The 24842-nt window shown below is 39.6% G+C and overlaps 1 protein-coding gene across 3 annotated transcripts in view; it reads right to left on the bottom strand.

Moving 5' to 3' along the window:
* Positions 1 to 24842, bottom strand: part of STK32A (serine/threonine kinase 32A) — a 151812-nt gene that overhangs the window by 37874 nt on the left and 89096 nt on the right. For all 3 annotated transcript variants that reach the window (XM_073994543.1, XM_005558160.5, XM_015452097.4), the window contains one exon: positions 7577 to 7614. In XM_073994543.1, the coding sequence (XP_073850644.1) occupies positions 7577 to 7614 (38 nt within the window). The remainder of the gene's footprint in view (positions 1 to 7576; positions 7615 to 24842) is intronic.

The following is a 24842-nucleotide window of genomic DNA, read 5'->3' as shown; positions in this document are numbered from 1 at the left end:
GGCGTGAGCCGCTGCGCCCGGCCAATGGGTTTCATTTTTAAAGGGATTCTATAAAGAGCACTAGACCGGGAGCCAGGAGGCCTGGGTTCTGCCTTGAACTCTGCCTCTAACACATAGTAGACTTTAAGTCCTTTTCCAAGGTGGATCTAAATTTTCCTTTATATAAAAAAAGAAGTGGTAGACTAAATGATCTCTAGGGTCTCGCTCAGCTTTAACACCCAAAGCAATATAGTGTGGGTCTAATACTTGTATTTGGCAGGGAGCACACTCTCTGAGGTGCTCTAGGGTCCCTGCATTTACAGCTAGAGGGAACGAAAGGGCAGTGCCAAAAACTCAGGCAGACAAGCCTATTATGTTAGCTGTTGGCATGACAGTCATCTGCTTCAGAGAATCTTGAAGTGTTGGCATTTCCATTTCCATGTGTCTGTGGTTTTGATGAGATACAGCTGTAACTGGAGGGCATGTCATCAGATTCTTCCAGGGCCTACAGTCCACACTCCCCATATTAAACTTCATTGTCTGCTCCCTGATAGTATCCAGCCTGCTGCTAAACATAAATCTCACTGCCTTTATCACCAGGATTTTATTTTGTGCAGAAAGTGTTTTGGCTTTGTTTATGTGATGATATTGCAGTAAAGGTAGCACTCATCCAGTTAAAAGGTATTCTTGCTGGAGTGGCACCAATGCCTGATTTCAATAACTTACCCTATCATAGCATAGGTTGTCTCTGTTTTTTCTTTTTCTCTTTCTCCCCATAGGTTCTGCTCATAGTGTTGGACCAGTGAGTCACAAAGCTTAATACAAATCAGGTGAGTCTGGAGACGGTTGTGAAGCTCCCATTTCTTGGAATCAGCCTGCTTGACTTCAAGTCTAGGTTCTACCACTAACTAGCTGTGTTACCTTGAAAACGTCACTTATCCTCTCTGTAAAGTTGGAAAGCTAATCATAGTCTTCTCAAGAGGTTATTGGAAATATTAAATGAAATAATGATTACGGGAGACTTAGCACAGCATTTGGCAAGAAGTAACCGTTTAATTGTTGATATGTGTCATTATCAGAAACGTCAGTGTAATTTTGCAAAATACATGTGCCTGGGCTTTGGTCTCCTGAAACTCCAATTCAATGGGACTTATAGGGGATCCAGGTATCTGTAGTAAAAACAACAAATTCCACAGGTGATTCAGATGAGCAGCCAGACATGCAGCTATCTACTTTAGTCTGCACAGATTTTCCAAGCTGACTCAGCTACAAGATTATCTATGCTCATGTAGAAGTGGAAGGTAGAGAAGGTTTTAGAGCCAATTGGTTCCTACAATGTAGTGCCCAGACCAGGAGTATCAGCATCACCTGGGAACTTGTTAGATATGCAAATTCTTACACCCCGCTCCTCCCTGAGCTCTATTATACTAAATCAGAAACTCTGTGGGTTGGGCGCCAATGTTTAAATAAGCCCTCCAGGTGATTATGAGACCTAATAAAGTTTGATATTACAGTTTTAAAAGAGGGCCTGGCTTAGCAGAACATCTCAACTCTGGTGAGTACTCATTACACGTCAATTGAAAGAATGTTGAATGTTTTCCTTTTAAGTATTGTTTACACTTACATGATTAATTCAGTTTTCAAAATGTTGTTGCACAAAGTTTCTCCTTTAGCCTAGTGAGGTAGGCCCTATTTTATGTATGAGTCATTTATGGCTAAGTTCAAAAAACTCAAAAGTTACAGAGCTGGAGTTTAGACCTAGAATTTTGTCTAGGATCCCTTTGTCAGGCTGTGAATCTACCAAAAACTTTGTGTGCTGTATCATAAGACCAAAGAACTGAAAACCTAAAACAATTTCTGATTGGCTCAGAGTTCTAGTCCACTTCCAGGATGCCTATTTAAGGACAGGGAGAAATTATTTGAGGGTCAGTTTCCACTGGATCTTCTAGCCTGGTGCTCCTCAGCTAAACAATGAAAGCAGAACTTTACAGAATGCTGGTCCTAAGACTCAGTCCCAGGTCCGGCTACAGCCATGCCTCGCTTCTACTTACCATGGTGACCTATCTGCCAGGTTCCCTTCTGTGTTTTTTTTTTTCGTTTTTGTTTTTGTTTTTGTTTTTGAGACGGAGTCTCGCTGTGTCGCCCAGGCTGGAGTGCAGTGGCCGGATCTCAGCTCACTGCAAGCTCCGCCTCCCGGGTTCACGCCATTCTCCCGCCTCAGCCTCCGAGTAGCTGGGACTACGGGCGCCCGCCACCAGGCCCGGCTAGTTTTTTTTGTTTTTTTTTTTGTTTGTTTGTTTTTTGTATTTTTAGTAGAGACGGGGTTTCACCATGTTAGCCAGGACGGTCTCGATCTCCTGACCTCGTGATCCACCTGCCTCGGCCTCCCAAAGCCTTCTGTGTTTTGAAAATGAAATTTGACTGCTGGATCACAGGAAAGGGTTCACTCTCCTACTGATTGAAGGACACAGGAATTGCCTTGGGAATGAAGGACTCCTCTGGCTTTTTTCATAAGCCCAGGCCTTGGGTGAACCTTAGAGCAGAGTTTCTCAACCTCAGCACCATTGAAATATTGGTGCTGGTAATTTTTTGTAGTGCAAACTGTCCTGTGCTTTGCGGGATGCCTGCTAGCATCCCGGCCTCTACCCACTAGCTGCTGATATCACCTCCCAACCCTGGCTGGAATCCTGATAATCAAAAATGTCTCCAGAAATTACCAAATGTCCCATGCAGGGAGAAGCAGTAGAGCAAAATCATGGCCTGTTGAGAATCACTACCTTAGTGAAAAGTTTTTCAGGTGCAAGCCTCAGAACTTCCTAATTTACCATCCTAGGGGAGAGTTTCTGCCTTTTCTTTTTGCCTCTATTGCTTGGGACAGAGGATTATATAAAAAAAATCTGAATTCATCTTATGATGCCATTGAATCCAGTCATCATTGTTGTCATCATTTACACTCTTACTGCTCCTGTGCAGAGCCTGAGGATCTCTGTCATCAACACAGTACTCTAGGGCACCATAACCACTTGGTTGGCACTGCTCCCAACTTTTAAGTCTCTCCTACTTGCAGGTGTTTAGAATATGTGCCCCACATTTTTCTGAGCTGCTTGCTGAAAATGCATAGCCCTAGGTACTACTTAGGGAGTGATTATCTGGGGATAAATTACTGTATTCTATACTGTATGTTGTTTTAAAAGGAAACTGTCCACTTTATCTTTTGGCACATGTTGAGACTCTGCAATGAAAAGGCTGTTAAGATGGCAGCCTCGGTTTTTTTCTCACCTCCTACACTAAGTTTTTGCCTCTATTCCTTGTAACAGGATGGTATTAAGAAACCTAAGTGACAAATGATGACATAATTGTCATTTTCTCTGACATGTCAAGCATACATTACTGTTCCTCTAATTGTAGCATTTCCTGAATAAGAAAAATACAAGAATTTTAGACACGATGGAATTGATAGAATTGGACGGGGTACTTAAATTGGTAGGAAATGAAAATATACATTAGGATAGTGGGTCGGGATGTGCTCTAAGTTAAAAACATTTTTAAAGGCAAATTCTGATGTACAAGAAATATTTATTCACACAGAGGATTTCCCATTTTACAACTGGCTTCTTTAAATGTCAATCTTTTCAGATGAATATAAAGAATATGAATCAGTAAGAATACAAGTTTCTGCCTGTTACTGAATCGTGTTGCATTAAAATGTAAGCAACATGGTGTGATACACAGCTCACTTGTAGGGATGGCCATAGGAGGCACCAGAGAGACAGGAGGTTACCCTTCACAGTGGCTGAAATTTCCACACAAGAGGCCCATGCGACAGCCCATCAGGGAGGAAATATTGTAAATGGAGATAGAGAAGGCAAATGAAGTCTTGAAATATGAGCTCCACATGGAAAGTCACACCAGCAGACACTCTAAAAAGCAGGCATTGATTTGTGGTTCAGCTGATTCTCACAAGATCAGCTGTACATAATGAGCTGGGGGGAGGTGAAAAACAGGAATTTATTCATTGAATAGTGGTTAGTTACATTCCTTGAGTAATGTCTGAGAGTCCTACTTTTTCAGAATCTGAACAAACAGAAAGTAAATAACTCCAGAAAAATTATTATCTCCGGAAAGAGATCCCTAAGACAATGTTTACAAAAGGGCTCTCGGTCTTTTTTGTTTGCTCACTTCTGTACCATTCATACACAATCTTTCCCAAAGCAATTGATTTTCAAATTGAGTTAGGGTAGGAATATAATACAGAAAAGCCTCTTCTTAATTCATGGACCAAATTTTAAAAAACGTTGAGAATGAAAGCAGCCCTTGTAAATAAGACACCAGATAACAGGGGCAGCCTGAGACTCTCTCTCCGGCACACTGGAATGATGGCTTGTATCCTGTAAGCAACAGAGCCCCAGCTCCACAAAGAATAAAATGTCATGACTGCGCCCTTGCCCCCTGCACACATGAAAGACAGCAAATGGACACAGAAAGTGTAGTTACCTGAGGATGAAGGGATAAACAAAATGGTTTAAACACAAGATCTAACAAGTAGACAAGCAGAATATTTGGTATATCACTTCTGAAATCAAAATAATTATTTGGGAAAGACAGCTTTTACAGATTCTATCTGGTAGAGATTTGGTACATATTAGGTATGTATCAGCATAGACAAATTCACATAAAACAAGATGAAGCATTCCCAGCTTCCTTTCCAAGAAAAGAAAGCCATGACTACCTCATACGAGTTGTACTAATATTTGACTTTTATTGAGTGATTTCTTTGTGACAGTCATCACATCAAGTACTTTACACGTATTAGGTCAGTCTTTACAATGACCCCAAGATGTAAGTGTTCTTTTGATCCCTGAAAAAACTAAGACAAAGTTTAGGCAACTTGTCAAACCTCTCAGGACTAGTCAATGAGTGAGATGGCCGGGTGCGGTGGCTCACATCTGTAATCCCAGCACTTTGGGAGGCTGAGGCGGGCAGATCACGAGGTGAAGAGATCAAGACCATCCTGGCTAACACGGTGAAACCCCGTCTCTAATAAAAATACAATAAATTGGCTGGGTGTGGTGGCGGGCACCTGTAGTCCCAGCTACTCGGGAGGCTGAGGCAGGAGAATGGCATCAACCCGGGAGGTGGAGCTTGCAATGAGCACAGATCACACCACTGCTCTCCAGCCTGGGTGACAGAGCGAGCTTCCATCTCAAAAAAAAAAAAAAAAAAAAAGTAGATGAGTGAAGTGTGTTTTGAATGAAGGCAATCTGACTCCAGAATTCACATTCTTAGCCACACTGTTACACAATTAATCTTTCACAAGGGTAGTCTCTAAGGGTGGTTAAACTTGAAGATTAATTGATTTCTTCAGGTTTTTCTTCATCTGCAATGACCAAGTCGCCAAGAAAATGAGGAGGAAGAAGTTGACTGAAGGAGAACAGGATGTCTTAATGATAGAAATAAGATGAAGCCATGGATGAGACCTGGGGTGAAAACACTGTTCTCTGAATGGAGGATAAAGCTTGGAAAGTGTTGGATTGATAGGACCTACATGCCTCCATTCAGGGCCTCTATAAATGGCAGAACAGCAGAAATCATGCACAAAGGCACCCAGCTGAGGGAGCAAGTGAGGACTAAATCCTAACTTGGGTTCTCCTTGGTAGGCCATGTGCTGTCAGGAAGCTGTGGCGGGCAGAGGGAGCACTTTTCCCTAAGTTCCACAAAGGTGGCCTCTCTAGGCTAGAAAAGAAGCTAGTGGTAATGGTTTTTTCCCCCCAGCAAGAGACAGAGTCTCTCTGTGCTGCCCAGGCTGGATTCAAACTCCTGGGCTCAAGGGATCCTCCTGCCTCAGCCTCCCAAGTGACTGGTACTACAGGTGCCTGCCACTATACCTAGCTCTGAATAGCTGGTATTTTAAAGAAAGTCACCTTCATGCTAAATCTCACCGTTGCTTACATTTCTGAGAATCAGAGACTCTGTTTTCAAATGTCAGAAGCAGTAAAGGTAAGGGAGAAATAAGGCATCGGAAGAAAGTGGAAAAAATCTTTTTGGACAGTCCATAAATAAGTAATGACACTGAGCTTTGAAATTAGAGGTCATATACCAGTGTTTCTTAGCCCCCTGAGCACAGGTGGAATCAGGCAAATCAGGCTCAAAACTAGGTAAATAAATAATGAGAAATAGATGGTACTTGGAGTTTCAGTTCCACTTGCAAATCCTTTTTGTAAAAATTGAGTAAGGAGCTTTTAAGATTTAGGACTCTCCTCATCTAGCAGCCTTCTAAAGACATAACAAAGAGCTTATTGACACTGTTAACATTTATAACATACAGTCTGTGTGCCCTACAGATCTTCCCTGATGTTCTAATAAATCTAAATATACACAAAAATCAATATTAGGAAGAAATTATACACATTTAATCACTGCGGGCAAAAGGTTATTCTAGAGGGTATAATCAGTAGTTCTTGAAATTCAGCATTCACTTATCACCATCTTGATTATTGCCATATCCCTATATCACAAATCTGGATAACACATATACTTTTATCGTTTTTATGTTTTTCTTTAACTGGTTTTTCGCAAACTAAAATTTTTAACGAGAAAACTTGCTATCTCTTCTGATATACATTGGTACATATTAGTCATGTGCCGGCATAGACAAAACCATATAAAACAAGATGAAGCAGTTCCAGCTTCCTTTCCAAGGGGAGAAAGCCACGACCACCTCACAAAAATTGTACCAATATTAGACTTTTATTGAGTGATTTCTTCGTGACAGTCACTGCATCAAGTACTTTACATGTATTAGGTCAGTCTTTACAATGACCCTAAGATGTAAGTATTCTTCTGTGATATCAAAGTAAATGTAAAAATCAATTTGCAAATGTAAAACCAATTTGCCTTTTATAAGAAAGAATGCAGAAAAGTAGATGCAGTTGTTCTCACTCATAGGTGGGAACTGAACGATGAGAACACTTGGACACAGGAAGGGGAACATCTTACACCTGGGCCTGTCATGGGGTGGGGGAGCAGAGAGGGATAGCATTAGGAGATATACGTTATGTAAATGATGAGTTAATGGGTGCAGCACACCAACATGGTACATATATACATATGTAACAAACCTGCGTGTTGTGCACATGTACCCTAGAACTTAAAGTATAATAATAATAAAAAAAATAGTGGATGCAATGAGAACAAAATAATGTCATGAATGTCTAGGTAGATGCTATTGCTGGCCAGATGCTCTCAGCTTGAGGCCTTCTGTATCATTATAAAAAAATAGGTGATTGTGTGTTATATTAAGGTCAAAAAACACTAAAAAATTGTGATGGTTTTCTTGAAGAAATATAGTAGTGGGAGAAAATGGAGTAGAATAGGATTTTCTCATTAGGCAAATTCAATGTGATTTAAGGGCGTATTGTTGTACTATAACCTGCCATAAGTAATAAAGTTCCCCCATATTGTCTATGAGGAGTTTGTACATACAGCTCAACTGAATAGAGCAAAATACGTTTTTCATGTGTAATACCCCTCTGCTGGGAATAATCAACTTTTCTACATGCATGTCATGTACTTGATTAGAAAGAAATCACTCACTTACCATGTTCATCAAGTAAAATATTGTCAGGCTTCATATCCCTAGAGGAGTAAAAAGAAAAAAGAAAGTTGCTTATAATAAAACAAACAGAACTAAGGGGTAGGGGCAAGAAAATGCTCAAGAAAGCCAACTAGAGTTGAAACAATGTACTAGCTTCTCAATACTCATCTTCTCATTCAATTCTCACAGTAAATTTATGAAACAGAAAATACCCAATTTCTAAATCAGAAAACTGAAGCTTAACCCAAGGTCACGGAGCTAGTAAATGGAAGAACTGGGCTCTGAACCAAGGCCTCTCTCATTCAAAAACTCAGACTCTAAACTTCCTATAGCATATTGTATCTAAGCATGTAGATATTGGTCCATTGGATCATATAAAGCATTTACAGTGCCATAAAGTAACATCAGTAGTATTAAGCATCATTTTCTTATGTAACTCTAGAATTACACAGATGATGTGAACTTAAAGACTATAAATGGGAAAAACATGATTGATAATGTAGTTATACAACCACCCCCTGTCTCCCTTTGCCTCCTCACATCCACACCTGCTGTTGCTTTGCCTGAATTAGAGTCCTCTCACTGAGTGCACTCAGACAACACAGCTTCACCCTTAACCTCACAGCTCAGATGCCACTTCCTGCAGGAAGCCTTCCTGATTTTTCAATTCTGGGTCAAATTCCCCCTAACCCCATATATTCTGACCACACGGGATACTTCTTCCACTGTAACATTTATCACACTTTATCACACACTTGGTTCTGTTTATTGATAATGGGACTTGTTACTCATTAATATTTTTAAGTAAAGAGTAAGCTGACAGACTTGGTCTGTCAAAGATTAAGGTATTATTATTCTAGCAGCATGAAAGCCATTTGACAAGGCTGAAAATGTGTTCCCAAAACCAGCTTCAGAATTTCTTCCCTAATGGATTCTATGAATTTAGGCTGAAGGGCTTTAATGGTACATTAGGGAAAGGCAGTAAAAATCTGAGAGTGGAAAAGTGAGGGCTATTATAAAGTACAATGTGATTCTTTGATTCAGGAGTGCTCCTTACTATAATATTCACCAAGGCTTTGCAAACTCTATCATTCTATCCTCCAAGTATTAACCATCAGACTACTCCCTTCATTGGAAGAAGGTGGGTTTTGTGCTCTCCTATGGATTTTTTTTTTTTTACTTTGCTATTTTTTCAGTCATTTTAATATAAAAATTGTGTGTTTAAAGTGGCCAACATGATACTTTGATGTAGCGAATTTCCAGTATATAATACAATGTCACTAACTATAGTTATCTTGCTGTACATCAGTGTGTAAAAGATTGGTCCAAATCTTTTCACTAACTACCCTAGGAATAATAATTAAATAGCTATAGGTCTTATAACATCCTAAAAGAAATATTCTGACCAGGCACGGTGGTGTGTACCTATAGTCCCAGCCACTCAGGAGGTGGAGGAGGGAGTATCACCTGAGCCCAGGAGTTTGAGGCGCATTGCACTATGATTGTGCCTTGAATAGACACTGCACTCCAGCCTGGGCAACAAAGCAAAATCCCGACTCAAAAAATTTTTCTAATCTCTGCAAGTTTTCCAAGTGGACCATGATGTCAGGGATGGTTTCTTGATTAATATCATATTCTATCCCAGTGCCTCATGGTCAGTAAATGAAGAACTTAATGACACCCAGAGAAATTCCAGTGCACTCAAGAAGGCTGATCCTAACAGTATATACAGAGCACTGTGGCACACCATCAGATACTCTCTGCAGCATAAAGCTAGAGATAAACCAGGTGTTTGGCTCTTTCCACCTCTTCAGATCTACATCCAGTGAGCATCAGGTACTGTTTGCCAGGTGAGAAAGAGGCCCAGAGGAGCCCTACCAAGGATGGATGAGAGTTGAGTGAGGCAAGATCAGTATAAAATTTCTTGGCCTGAATTTATGAGGACTTACTGGGAGAAATTAATTGCTGTGGATTTGACATTTTATGAGCTTTCTGTTAAATCCCTGAGCACCATTTTTCTTATTTATTGAATCCATACATCATTGTGTTAACTACTTTTCCCAGAAACTACTTTGAAACTTAATAACACGGAGATCAGAGAGGGAACAATTAGTTTAACGTGATACTTCTTAATTAAATCTTGTATTCATTTATTCATCAGATATTTACCTACTTTGGTAAGTCACTGTAGTAAGATACAGAAAACCTAAAGATAAATCAGACATAGTTCCCTTGGGATGGAGAGGATGAGAAAGTTTCATAAAGAACAATGACATAGAATGGGAAAGGAGTATTTTTACTGCAAATTCAGAGAAAGAATATAAGAAAAATTTAAGAAAAATGTATAAGAGAAAGTGGATTTGTAAACATAATTACCTAAGCTTAGATTCTAACTATATAGTTTCTCCAAAACATAACAGGGTAACATCTGATTCACTACAGGGTAAATTGCAGTATGGAAGGTTGTTTATTCATATACCAGGAGAGAGAAAATGAAAAGAAACTTAGTGTGCTCTATTAAAATTCCTACTAGAGCAAGTTGAGATTTTCTAGTTTTAAATTTTAGCACCACTTCTTTACCTTTTCAGTCTTCTCAAGTAAAAATAAATATGAAATAACTTACAATATATTTCTTTCATTGAAAGTAGTCTATAATATATTTTAACTTAGTAGATAATAAGCCTGGATATGCTTCAGAATCAACTGGGGGGATTTGAACAGTGTGGATTCTCTTGTCAGGGGCATTCAGACCAGAGTAACTCCATCTTGAATATGTGAGATAGGAATTTAGTGATTAGCAGGACTGGTTTTGCAAGGTACAGGTCACAAAGACCCTGCTGATAGAAATAAGATGCAGTAAAGAAGCTGGCCAAAACCAAGATGGTGACAAAAGTGATCTCTGGTCATCCTCACTGCTCATTATACACTAATTATAATACATGAACATGCTAAAAGACAATCTCACCAGCACCATGACAGTTTACAAATGCCTTAGCAATGTCTGGAGGCTACCTATATGGCCTAAAATGGGTAGGAACCCTCAGTTCTGGGAATTCCCCAAAGTCTTAACTCATTTCAGCATTAACTCAAAAGTCCACAGTAAAATGTCTCATCTAAGACAAGGCAAGTCCCTTCTGCCTATGAGCCTGTAAAATAAAAAACAAGTTAGTTACTTCTTAGATACAATGGGGTTACAGGAATTGGGTAAATACACTCATTCCAAATAAGAGGAATTGGCCAAATCAAAGGGGCTACAGATGTCATGCAAGTCTGAAATCCAGCAAGGCTGTATAATCTTAAGGCTCCAAAATAATCTTGACTCCATGTCTTACATCTAGGTCACACTGATGTAAGATGTGGGCTCCCACAACCTTGGGAAGCTCCACCTCTGTGGCATTCCAGGGTACAGCCCCCTTTCTGGCTGCTTTCACTGGCTGGCACTGGATGTCTACAGTTTTTCCAGGCACATGGTGTAAACTGTTGGTGGATCTACCATTCTGGGGTCTGGAGGATGGTGGTCTTCTTCTCACAGCTCCACTAGGCAGTGTCCCAGTGGGGACTCTGTGTGTGGATTCCCAACCTACATTTCCCTTCCACACTGCCCTAGCAGAGGTTCTCCATAAGGGCTCTGCCCATGTGGCACACCTCTGCCTGGACATCCAGGCATTTTCATACATCCTCTGAAATCCAGGCAGAGGTTCCTAAACCTCAGTTCTTAACTTCTGTGCATCCACAGGCCCAACACCATGTGTAAGCCACCAAGGCTTGGGGCTTGCACTCTCTGAAGCAATGGTCTGAACTGTATGTTGGCCCCTTTAGAAACAGCTGGGATGCAGGGCAGCAAGTCCTGAGACTACATAAAGTAGCAAGGCCCTGGGCCCAGCCCATGAAACCAGTTTTCCTCCCAGGACTCAGGGCTTTGTGATAGGAGGGGCTACCTCTGACATGCCCTGGAGCCATTTTCCCCATTGTTTTGGCAATTAACATTTTGCTCCTCATTACTGATGCAAATTTCTGCAGCCAGTTTGAATTTCTTCTCAGAAAATAGGTTTCTCTTTTCCATCATCAGGCTACAAATTTTCTGAACTTTTATTCTCTGCTTTTCTTTTAAACCTAAGTTCTAATTCCAAACCATATCTTTATGAATGAATAAAACTAAATGCTTTTAAGAGAACCAAGTCACCTCTTGAAAGTTTTGCTGTTTAGAAATTTCTTCCACCAGATACCCTAAATAATCTCTCTCAAGTTCAAAGTTACACAGATCTCTATGTCAGGGAAAAAATGTCACCAGTCTCTTTGCTAAAGCATAGCAAGAATCACTTTTGCTCTAGTTCCCAGTAAGTTCCTCATCTCCACACGAGGCCACCTCAGCCTGGACTTTTTCATTCATATCACTATCAGCATTTTGGTCAAAGCCATTCAACAAGTCTCTTTGAAGTTCCACACTTTCCCACATTTTCCTATCTTCTTCTGAGCCCTCCAAACTGTTCCAACCCCTGCCTGTTACCCAGTTCCAAAGTCGCTTCCACATTTTTGGGTATCTTTACAGCAGTGCCCACTCCTCATACCAACTGACTTTATTAGTCTATTCTCACACTGCTACTAAAGACATACTCAAGACTGGGTAATTTATAATGAAAAAGAGGTTTAATGGACTCACAGTTCCACATGACTGGGGAGCCCTCACAATCATGGCAGAAGGTGACGGAGGAGCAAAGGCACCTCTTACGTGGTGACAGGCAAGAGACCATGTGCAGGGGAATTGCCCTTTATAAAACCATCATATCTCATGACACTCACCCACTATCACAAGAACAGCATTGGAAAAACCCACCCACATTACTCAATTAACTCCCACTGCATTCTTCCTATGACAAATGGAGATGATGGGAGCTACAATTCTAGATGAGATTTGGATGGGGACACAGCCAAAACACATCAATATCATAAGCAGATAGCTAATGATGAATTCCGTCTAGTTATTTATCATTCTTGGTGACTTCAGTGTCTACACGAATGCTCCATCCAACACCCTGGCCTCTCAGTTCCTTGACTTGCCTCCAAGAATCTTTTCATCCACCCTACACCAATAGTTTCCTTATTCTCACTTCCTTAATCATTCCCTTGTCATAACTACAGCCTAGCCCCTGACTAGCATTTATCCAATACAATTTCCAAACTGGCATATCTGTCACACTAAGACCACCACTTATTGACCTTGTCACTTTTTCTTTATACATCAAAACTCTCATATCCTCAATTCCTGCCCATAGTTCACTTTTAGCATTCTTTGTAAAAATGCTTCATTCTCTCAACCCCCAGTCCCCACTAGCATGTAAGTTCTAAGTGAACTTACATGACTTCTTTTCTGTATTGTTCAATGCAGCAGCTCCTGGACTCATAAAGGTACCCAAGAATAAAGTAGGTGCTCGAGTAACTATTTGTCATAAAAATGAATGAATCCTGGCTCCCTGGTTTCTCAAATTCTTGGAATAGTAAGCCCTGCATGTCTTTTTTCCCCTAAGAAGAGAAGAGAAAACAAAACAAAACACAAAACAACCAATCCCCACCCCCAAAACAACTCAAACAAACCCTGTGTGCCAGATGTACTGTATTTATCATTGGTCAACCAAGAAACTTGACTTTCTAGTAAGTGTATGTGTATGTATTAGAGTAAGAGTAATAAATAAGAAGTGATTTATGCCTGTTATGAGCCTATGATTTCAGAGGGACTATGGAATTTTGGGAGTGATAAAGGGAAATTCTAAGACACACACTTTGGAAATTTTTCATTGCATCTTGGTTTGATAGAACAAAAAGAGCCATGTCCTGCTGAACCAGCTGATTCCGGCTGTGAGAACTATAAATAGCAGAGTGGAAATACAGTGATCCTTGTGGCAGGATCCAAGAAGGAATTGATATATCTGCTGTTCTCACTTGAATGACTTTACAGGACATTAGTGGAGTTAACAGGCTAATTACATCCCTTCATTGAGTCTCCCCTGGAGTCAAGTTGCTCACCCTGCAATCCTATACCAGATACATGTACATGAAAATAGCAAACAAGGAAATTGGCATATCCAAGCCAAAATCAACTCCTTCAGTGTCCCATGGCCTTCTGATGGTCCATAGTTTGTATTTAATTCTTTGCCACATAACAGTCTCTTAGATTGGGCCATCGCCAAGTTCTGGAGAGGGGAAAAATACTATACATATAATTCTGTAACATATTATTTAGGGTGTCACACATGGGCTATTGGTCTCAAAAAACAGACCTATGTTAAGAGGGAGTGAGGGAAAATTATAAGGAAAAACAGTTTGGAACAGGGGCAGAAGTGAAAAGCTGTCAGGGTTAGACGATTAAAGACTACTAGGTATCATCCTCCTAAGATTGTACCTGACAATCTTTGGTTGTAATCCCAGTCACTCATTATGTAATCTTGGACAAATGATCTAAACTCTTTAGAGCTTAGCATACTAAAGTTTACTGAAGTATAGTGGGCATATATAGTATTCCATGTAAGTATATATACTTACAAATAACCAGAGGTGATAGACAAAATATTTAACAACTAGAACAACACAGTCATCAGTCATCAGAAGGGATGGTGATGGAAGCCCGGGGCAGTGCCCTGAAGGACCTCTCCTGGGCCAGGAGTTAGCACTTCAGTTTCTGGGTCAAGGGAGGGAGCAGGTGGGGAATGAGGGGGAGATTGGAAAAGGGGCTGGAGTAGCAGGAAAGTTCAGGCATGAGCTCTTCATCAGCCCATACACTGAAATACAACTGATATGACCAGACCAGTGTATGTGGATTAAACATGAGCCCTGTATAGGCTATACTGTGTGTAGTGTATGAATGTGTATGTATATATGTGTGTACATATACACTCTTCACATATATATATGCTTTAGGTTGCATGAGTATATTAGTATAGTACTTAGTAATGTTGGTAATAGTCTCAAACACAAATGATCCTATCCAACCCCAAGGATTTCTAGGTTGATTTGGGAAGCAGTAGATAGTAGAGGTTTAAGAGTATGACTTCTGTAGTCAAATGGCTGAGATTCAAATCTTGACTGTGCAGCTTACTAATGGTCATTTTGGTTGCCTTTCTAATATGCATTCTTCATTCCCTTAATCATTTCAATTTTCAATTGGGTATTTTCACTTCCCTGCAACACACACATTCATGCACACGTGCACACACGTGCATGTGCGTGCGTGCGCGTGCCCCCACACACACACTGTATTTTATGTGCTTTGGGAAACCTGCTCCACCCTGATTGTAGGGAAGGATTATGTGAGTCAGGTCTAAGTTAGAGTTATCCCATCCCACAGGCCCTGTTATTGGTTCAGGGATGGGCTGATGACCCAATTTAAGCCACTGAGTATCAGAAAGAGTTACGCTGTGGGCTTCTGAGGAAAAAGCTTCCTTGCTGTCCTGGGGAAAGTTTTGAGAAGGAGTGTGATTCTTTAGATTTAAAGAATTTAGCATGCAGCCCTGGGCAGCAGGCAGCTTTCTTGCAATCACAGGGAGGAAAAAGCTGAGGATGAAGTGACCACATGGAAAGGAGAGAAGAGAATGAAAAAAAACCAGTTAATTGGTGATACTCTTGAGTTGTTCAATCAAGATACCCTCTAAGTCCAGCACACATCTGGGTGTTCTGATTTTATAAGATAATAAATCTCTTTATTGTTTAAACCATTATGAGGTTTTCTGTTGAGAACAAAACCATGTCAGTAATAAAACTTTCTGAGACTCAGCCTTCTGCATCTGTAACTGAGGACAATAATCATAGTTACTTTATAGAGTTGTAATGATTTAGTTAAATGGCACATGTAAAACTCGTAGTATAGTATTCCCCCCTTATCTGCAGTTTTGCTTTGTTACCCACAGTCAACTGTGGTCCAAAAACAGGTAAGTATGGTACAATCAGATGCTTTGAGAGAGGGACTGCATTCACACGCTTTTACTCCAGCGTATTGTTATAATCGTTGTATTATTAGTTATTGTTCATCTCTTACTCTATGAATCACATTTTATCACAGGTATGTACAAAAGGGAAAAAAACATAGTATATATGGGTTTGGAAATATCTGCAGTTTCAGGCATCCACTGGGGGTCTTGAATGTATCCCTCATGCATCAAGGGGGACTACTGTGTAGTATCTGGCACACAGTAATTGTTCAACTAACTTCCAGAAAACATCGAACGAATACTTAGGAAGTGTCCAGTGTAAGAAGAGCTAGATAGTGAGAAACTGATAAGCTGAGGATGTTAAATGATGAATCAATGTTTTCAATTATTGAACCATTGTGACAGCATCATGATGACAGATTTCATTTATTGCAGTATTTGAGAAACCAAGCTAAGCCCTTTTTATACTTTATTCCACACTATCCTCAAACAACTTTATGAACCACATACAATTATTATCCCTATTTCATAGATGGGACCACAGTGGCACACAAATCTGATGTTACTATTCCACTGTTATTCACTACTATGGAAAAAGTCAAGACTCCATGTTTATCTGATATCAGGGTTAATATTCAAAACACTTAAAAATGGCACAAACACAAATCAGAATGGGACATGGACCAGTAAGAATGGCCGCCGTCCATAAATTACCAGTACAACAGTACTAGTGGGTGGTTACTGAGTGGAAGCTCTGCCTGACTGCACACTTAGTAAAACTCCAACAGGCAGCAACAGAGACATAAGGCTATTTGTGAACCAACAGAAGAACGTTCTAATGATTACGCATGTCTGAAAATGAACTACTTTATGTGGTAGTGACTATCCCGTCCCCGAGGTATGATGATTCCTTGTTAGGGAGACTGCAGAAGAAATTCTGCCTTTAGATGAAGGTAGGGCTTGCCAACCTCCAAATTACTCCTCACTTCTAATTTCCTATGGCTTTGTAATGGCCCATAGTTATTTCACAATTATCTGGAAAATCGCAGTGTGGCTTCCATTTATTAAGCACTCCTGATTTTGCAAGCATTATCACAGGAGCTGCTCATATTTTTCCTGCTTTCTTATATATAATGCTATTATACCTATTTAACAAAATTTAAAGAAATTCAGTTTATTAATTTGCCTAAAGTCATACAGCTCACAAATTGATCCCTGATATAACTATTCCAAAGCCTCTTAATCTCGCTAACATACCACACTCTGCTTTTTAGTGAGATGATTATTCTTTCTTAATGTTTGCATTATATAAGAATGTATAATGATTTGGGTGATGATCTATCCTGGAGTATGAGAAGGAACAGTAAGTTTTTCCCACAGCTTATTGCAAAGAAGATAACTCAAAGCAAATGGGTATCATAAATTAATATACATGAGTAGCTAGAATGTATTGAATGTTTTTATGTAAGACTGTATATTCATTAGAATATATCTTCACCACAGCCTGTGAAGTATGTATAGCTATCTTCATTTTACGGATAAAACAAATGAGGTTGAGAGATGCTGAGTGTCTTACCCAAGTTGCCCGTCTTGTAACTGGCAGAGCCACTATGTAACTCAAATGCTGCTGTCCATTGCTGGTGATAAACACTATGCAAATAGCCTCACTGTCAACATGTGAATATTACAGTGGAAAACTGCATAACAAGGTTTGAGCAAATAAAATATCTTCATATTATGTCTTAAAAGGATATAAAACTATATGCATTATATATATATCTGTACCATTGTACAGATGCTCCCCAACTTACAATGGGTTACGCCCTGATAAACCCATTGTAAGCTGAAAATATTGTAAGTCAAAAATGTGTCTATTTCACCTAACCTACCAAACATCATAGCTCTAAGAGGACTAAAACCATAGTTTTATACGTCAAAGCTCTTTTCAGAGCTCTGTGTCCAACATGCATAATTGATCAATGTTACATGTTAAATAACTAAACCTGAAAGAATAAAGCTTAAGCTTTATATTATAATGTATTCTGGGCAAAGTAAAATTGAACTTGGACCAAATCACAGGTTGCATATTAACGAAACCCTTAACCTTATAGAAATTATTAAAAGCTCTGCCTGTCTAGTTAAATGTTAACCTGTACACAAGCAGTTCTCTTTGCCTTTTCACATGGGTTTTCACAAATGGGTGGCTTTGTGTGAGAAACACAATTGCAAAGCCCTTTTGAAACTGCTTGATGCCTACAACACAAAGAAGGCAGATTCTCCTGTTTTCACAATGTGTAATTCATGCTCATTCATTATTCGGTAGCTCGGGAGCAGGTGCTGAATAGAACACATCAACCTAATACCCTCATTACTGCACTGCCGTTTTGTTTTGAGGCTCAAGTGGCCCTTCTGCTATGAGAGTTAGAAAAAGAGAACATTTGCAAGGGCTTGTGGTCTACTGAAAAGAAGATTTACCAAAACAAAAAGAAAGGGCATTTTCTTAATGCCCACAGATGATAGCCTAAAACCAAAGTCTATTATTCCACTGCAACAAACAGAAACTATTATCAACACACTGAAAGAAAGCCAGCATCAAACAGAACACACACAATGTAAGTAATCACATAAATTTTAGACTTTAAGTTTTCTCATACTGGACATGTAGCTTTGGTAAAATGGAAAAGATTTAACTTTCCTAATAGATATATAAAAGCAAAACAAAACACCTTGAGCAAGAGAAATGGTATAAAAAAGCCACAGATACTGAAAATATCTTCCCAAACCTGAAATACAAAAGTAAGCAAAGATAGTCTCTGGCAACATTAAAATAGGTTACCATATACTAAAGCCATTGGACTTGACTTACTGAATATTCTCTTGGATTACTTTAATTTAACAAACAATACTAACAAGTTTTGCCACTTGGTCTTCTATCCCATAATGTATTGTAAGCAGCATGTTAGGAGTGAGGACAGAAGGTGCTCTGAGTAGCACCTACTAGAGAAGCAAAGATGAAAATATTAGCAGCAAAGAAAACAATAAAAATGTATTTACTACATTCATTTGTTAGAGCTGCTGTCACAAAGTATGACAAACAGTGGCTTGAAGAACACAGAAACTTATTTTCTCACAGTTCTGGAGGTAGAAAGTCCAAAATCAAGATGCCAGCAGGGCCCATGCTTCTTCTGAAACCTCACAAGGAAACTCCTCCCAGGTATCTTGCAGCTTCTATGGGTTTGCTGTCAATCTCTGGCATTCCTTGGCTGATGGACCCATCACATCAATCCCCCATCTTCACCTGTCATCCTCCCTGTGCCTCTCTATATCCACATCATCTTCACTCTATGTACGTTCCTCTGTGTCCAAAGTTCCTCTTTTCATAAGGACACCAGTCATACTGGATTAGGGCCTACACTAGTGGCCTCATTCTAACTTGACTATCTGGGTAAAAACCCTCTTTCCAAAAAAGATCACAGTCTGAGGCACTGGAGGTTAGGAATTCAACAAATCTTTTTGAGGGAGCACAATTTAACATATAGTACCTACCCACTAAAATATGTATCTAAGGTGAAGTTTTATGCCATTGGGTAAACAGCACTGAACAGCTCATCTGATCTTGAGGATATCTTATTATTATAAGAGTGAAAGTAAGGGCATCTATATTTAGAACAGGGCCTTTGAAGACAGTAATTCTACATTTGAATCTGGTCCCCATATACTGACTGTATATTGGCATGTTGCTTATTCCCCTCACAGCATTGTTGATTATGAAGTTAGGTGGTGTGTGGAACCTGCCAATTAGCACAGTACCCAGTTCTTGGTATAAGCAGTGAGTGATAGCTCCTGTTAAGTCATTAAAAAAGTGACATAGGTACTTTGTAGTATAAATTAAATAGTTAAAAAACTCTGATGAGCTGAAAGAAATAAATACTTCCAGGAATTAGAAAAGCATCTCTCCAGATGACTCATTCCCACATGCTTCAGAAACCTGAGGTGTCACTGTGTTGGCGAATTTATTTGTTAGGAGCTTACCTGTCACTCAGCGATCATTGACTACAATGACTAGCTGCAGAAAGTTCTTATTTTTTCCTATAAATTATCATCTCAAGAAAATAAAATGTGACTGCTAAGATAGTACAGTGTGTGAGAATGAGACACAAAGGTGACATTCCAGCCCAGATCTCTGCCTGAAATAAACTAAAGACCTCAGTTAAAACAAACATAATTTTGGCCCACAACCGAATTGCAAACAAGACATTGACTGGTAAATGTGCTAATAGCCATTTATCACAAGTCACTATCACAGCCTCTCTAGACAGGTCACTACAGTTGGGCAGCCTTCTGGGAGGGGAACGAGTGTGTGGTAGAGCAGAGGAACAATGAGGAGGTCATACTTGGAAGAGCAGCCTATCAGGGTAGAGAGGAAATCATCCTAGAGTCTTAGATATAAAAGAATCATTTCTGATCACTTGTTGAAACCTCCTCACTTCTTCCTTGACAGAGAAGTTCAGGGCTATATTTAAGGTCATAGAAGAAATTGGTATCGAACTGTGATGCAGTGCAACTTCTTTAGAGGAAATGTGGTGAACAGACTGTACGGTGACCCCAGGATTCCCAGCTTTTGGTGTTCACACCCTTGCATAATTTCCAGCCCCTCAGCATGGGCTGGTTCTATGGTTTGTTTCCACCTGACATTACATGGCAGATGTGATGGTCTCACTTCTGTGACTGAGTTATGTTACGATGTTATACATCATTATTCAAGTATATGTACTCTGTTGTCTTGCTAGCCAACTCACTCTACAGTATTCTTCTCCTTGTTAAATTTGAAGAAAGTAGCCACCACGAGTCCTACAGCCACAAGGAAATACCTTCTGCCAGCATCCTGACTGAGCTTGGAAGTGGATGCTTGCCCAGTTCAGCCTCCAGAAGAGAACCCAGTTCTGGCTGGCACCTTAATGGCAGCTGTGCCGAGAATCCAACTAGACTGTGCCCAGACCCCTAACCCAAAGAAACTGTGAGCTGATAAAGGTATGTTCTTTCTGGTCTGTGGGAATTGGTTACACAGCATACAAAACTAATCCAGCATAGTGGAAAGGTAGCTCAGAACCCCACAAGCTGTGGACGCACAGAGGAATGTGTGGAATAAATTGAGAACTTGCTGAAGGTGACATCCTCCACAGCAACCTTTACCTTCTGCACTCTCCCAGTGGTTACATGTACATACTGTCCTCATTCATTTGTTCAGTCATTGAATTATCCAGCAAGCACTCTAGTTTAGACCCAGTGCAAGTTGCTGGAGATTAAAACATAAGTGAGGTGTAGTATCCACCCATGAGGGCTTAAGTATAGGAGAGGCTTAAGTATAGGCTTAAGTATAGGTATATATATACCTTAAGTATATATATACCCAATGGCATAAAACAGCTTTTTATATAGAATATCATGGTCCAGAGGCTACAATTAGAGATATAACCATGAGCATTGGGAAGATGCAGCTAAGCATACTCTGTGTGTGTGTGCGGGCGTGTGTGTGTGTGTGCACACACGCACGTGCACATGCATGCAAGCACACATGCATAGCTCGGGATATGCACATAACAGCTTTCATTCTTTATGGCACATGCCACAACATTTGATGTTAATGTTGAAGTATTTACTTGACTATTTTTCACACTATGATATTAACAACTTCACATGACAGGGGGATTGTCTTGTTCCCCATGGGAGCCTGGCATTCAGAACACTGGCAAATAGGTACTCAAGAAATAATTTTTGAATAAATACTTGGACTAGAAGCATTATTCCTAAGATTTTTTTCTTCACTGTCAAGTTACTGATTTCTAGAAGAATGATAGGAACTTCCCATAAGCAGCTACTCCAGCCCAAGAGGTCATGTGTGAGAAATAATTTCTATCTACATCTTATACAGTCCCTAAAATGAATCTGGAATCAGTTATTGGTTCCAATGAATACAGCAAAGAAAGCAAAGGTGATAAATAAAAATACTACCATCCTGTGTTTTTCTAGATAGTCATACATTTTATTTCTCTTCAACATTTCGGTACTCAATAGGAAATGAAATGTTTGCAGCTCTCTCTGTAGTACTGCAATTACTGGCACCAATTGCTCTAATTAGATTTTTATCTCATTCCTATAAAAATTTAGAAAACAGTGAATTATAACCTCATTATAGTGGGGGGTAATTCCCAGAGGGGAAAACAATCAACCATCCACTCAAATGGCATTTTGACCCAAGATGACTTACTATTTAATTGTCCCATACAATCCATCTCATTAGTTTAAATTCATAATTGAGTCTTCTTTAAGATCTGACAAGGGAGTAAACAGAAATTTGTCTTTGGAATATAATATTAAATAATTGCTTTCCACCAGATTGTTCATTGGAGAGGCTGTGGCAATCAACACATAAAATAGTACTAACCCTGTAGAAGAGATTGTAATGAGTTTTGTTTTCCTTATTTTTTAAATACAAGCAAATAATCACTTTGTCCATAATTTAAAGCATTTATTTGCAGATTTCAAGTAAGCAAAAGAGAGTATTATACTTCAAACTGGCCATTCTTTGGAAACTAAAGCTGTACTCACACAAAAAGTTTGACTTCTTGACTAATAAGAAAGTTGTCTAATTGCACAATTTAAACCTAATGGTTATTATGCAACCCTGTGTCTTTAACAACTATAGAAAAGAAAGATTCTGAAATTGAAGAGAACTAGCTGAATATTCTACGTATTTGAGAAATGACCAAAAGTGCAAGTCCATGGATTTTTAAACATCCACAAAATAAAACTCCATTTATGTCTTAATGGGGATGTATGGCAGAAACAGATCTTACAGTTTTTTTTTTTAAAACATCACTACACTAGACATTTCTGGCAGAAAAGCTGAAGTGAAAACAGAATTTTACAAAGAACCCCTTCTATGTTAACTCGGGGAAACAAGTGGAGACTTCCATCCATTGAACTCCTCTTGCTAGGCTAGACTTCCTGTGTGCTTTGGCTGTTAAAAGTCCCCTTTACATCCTCAGAGCTCTCATGAAACTTGTTTTCTTACTCCAAACCACCTTCTCTGAAGTACTTGTCTTTCTCACACAATTTAGCTTCCAGTTTTAGGCTGTTCTCTGTATGAGCTCTCATGAAACTTGTTTTGTGACTCCACACCATCTTCTCTGAAGTACTTGTCTTTCTCACACAATTTAGCTTCCAGTTTTAGGCTGTTCTCTGTCTGTCTGTTCCACATGTGCCACTTCCGTCTGTAGGTGCCTGAGGCAGGTGGCCATGCATACGTGTCCTGTGCTCTCCTCAGAGCTGCAGCCACGCTGAACATCTGCAGGCTGGAGAGTGGTGAAGAGCTCTGCATTTCCTAAACATGATGCTTTCCCCACTTACTAGCCATGCAACCACGGGCAAGTAATTTTTCAGAACCAGAGTTTCATTGACGGTGAAATGGGGACAAAGCACCATCAACCTCCTGGAGCTATGGGAAGACTGAAATAACTCATAACAAGTGCTTAGCAGGCAGCCTGGTACCCAGGAAGCCCTAAGCAAACAGCAGCCTACTGCTGCTCCTACTTCCATGTATTGCTGACTGTTTATGGGTAATTTTGAATCTTCTACCATGTCCAAAGGCAAAATGGAGATTTTAATCTAAAAGTAGGAAGTCACGTGTTTTATATCTTCAGTTTTATGCAGATGGCCTCTCCTTGTCCGGGAGATCTACTGTACTTTCACTGATGCTTTTTTTCATTCTCACTTTTAATTTGTAGGAACTCAGCATGTATTTTACAATCTAATCTTTCTAAGTAACTAAAAGGTGTTTTGTTATCTTGAAGTCAAATACAACATGAATCATGCTGATTCTTTTGAAGAAGGAGATTTTAAAAAGAATCACAGTATTCAGAAGCCTACATCTCTTCTGTATTGCTTTTTGCGTTCTCTGGCCCAGGAACCCTAGTCTCAGAATGCTAGAATTATTATCATTTAAATGTCTTAGACAAGGGGATCACTGCTTTTTTTTTTACCATGTACATTTTTTAAAAAGCTATTTGACACCATTTCAAATTGATATCTGGTATTCTGAGAGCAGAAAATCCTGGTTAATCAGAACACTGTCAGAATTAAAACATCTATTTGAAGCTGGGCATGGTGGCTCACATCTGTAATCCCAGAGTTTTGGGAGGCTGAGGCGGGAGGATTGCTTGAGCCCAGGAGTTCAAGGCCAGCCTAGGTAATACAGGGAGACCCTTTCTCTACAAAAATAAAAATAAAAAACCAAAAAACACTGCCTTGAAAAGCCTTAATGATGTTGACATAGGTCCTGAATTGCCTAGATTATTGATGGCTTTTGACTCTTCCCAGTGCCATTATTAATATCAATAGCATCCCCTTTATCTCTCAGAGTATCTTGGTTTGGATGATAAATTACATGATTAATGTAAAGACCAAGGTACAAGTAGGTCTGAGACCTTTGGATTTAATATCTTATATTTTAATCTTTCCTGTTTGTAAGCCTGAACTTCTGGTCAATCAGTCATTCATGTGGCTCATATTTTTTTTTCACATACTGATTATACAATGAAAAGCAAAACATGCAGAGTTCACAATTTTGTAAAGAAGACAAATGAATTAATTACACACCAAAATGTCACAACTCCTCAGAAGAGGTACAAAAGGGTATGAGAGCCTGTAAAATATAACATCTGGGAGGTGGGGGGAGAGGTGCATAGAGGCTACAGAAATGCACCTGAATAGTTTTTGATGCCAGAAGAATGTCATCTCAACTTAACACTGCACTCAAAATGTCATCCTGTTTGCCTTCCATACATTTACCATGGTGAGGAGACATTTCAGTACAAGAAGGCCCTTCTGAGGACGAGAACTAAGTAATAACTGGGCGTGATTGAAGGGCAAAAATCCAGAAAGTTAATCCTTGGTTTATGATTTAAGTGGCAAAATGATGATGATGATGAGAGAAAAAGAGAGGGAAAGAACAGAAAAACAGTATTTGGTGTTAGTAAGCTCCTTGGGGAAAAATTGTATCAAGATTTTTTGTAGCTTTTCCCTCCTGAATTCCTCTTGGAACACAGTTCTAAACACATGGCGAAAATGCTCAGAGAACTGGTCTTTTGATGACCAAGAACATGAAGCCTAAAGACAGAAGGGACAGAACCCAATTTCAAACAGGAAAAGGAGAGAGAGTGAAAAGGCTCTCAGGCCATGCTGGTTTCTCAAGGTCACTGCATTCTTTCTGATATCTGTGATGTCACAACCAAGATAGGCTGTGGTTGGCAATTTTTGGGAGAATGAATGAGCATGAAAGTTTTGAGAGG

This window comes from Macaca fascicularis, chromosome 6 (genome assembly GCF_037993035.2).
Source record: "Macaca fascicularis isolate 582-1 chromosome 6, T2T-MFA8v1.1".
Taxonomy (NCBI): Eukaryota; Metazoa; Chordata; class Mammalia; order Primates; family Cercopithecidae; genus Macaca; species Macaca fascicularis.
The sequence above is the reverse complement of the archived record's forward strand: the minus strand, read 5'-3'. Positions and strand labels throughout refer to the sequence as shown.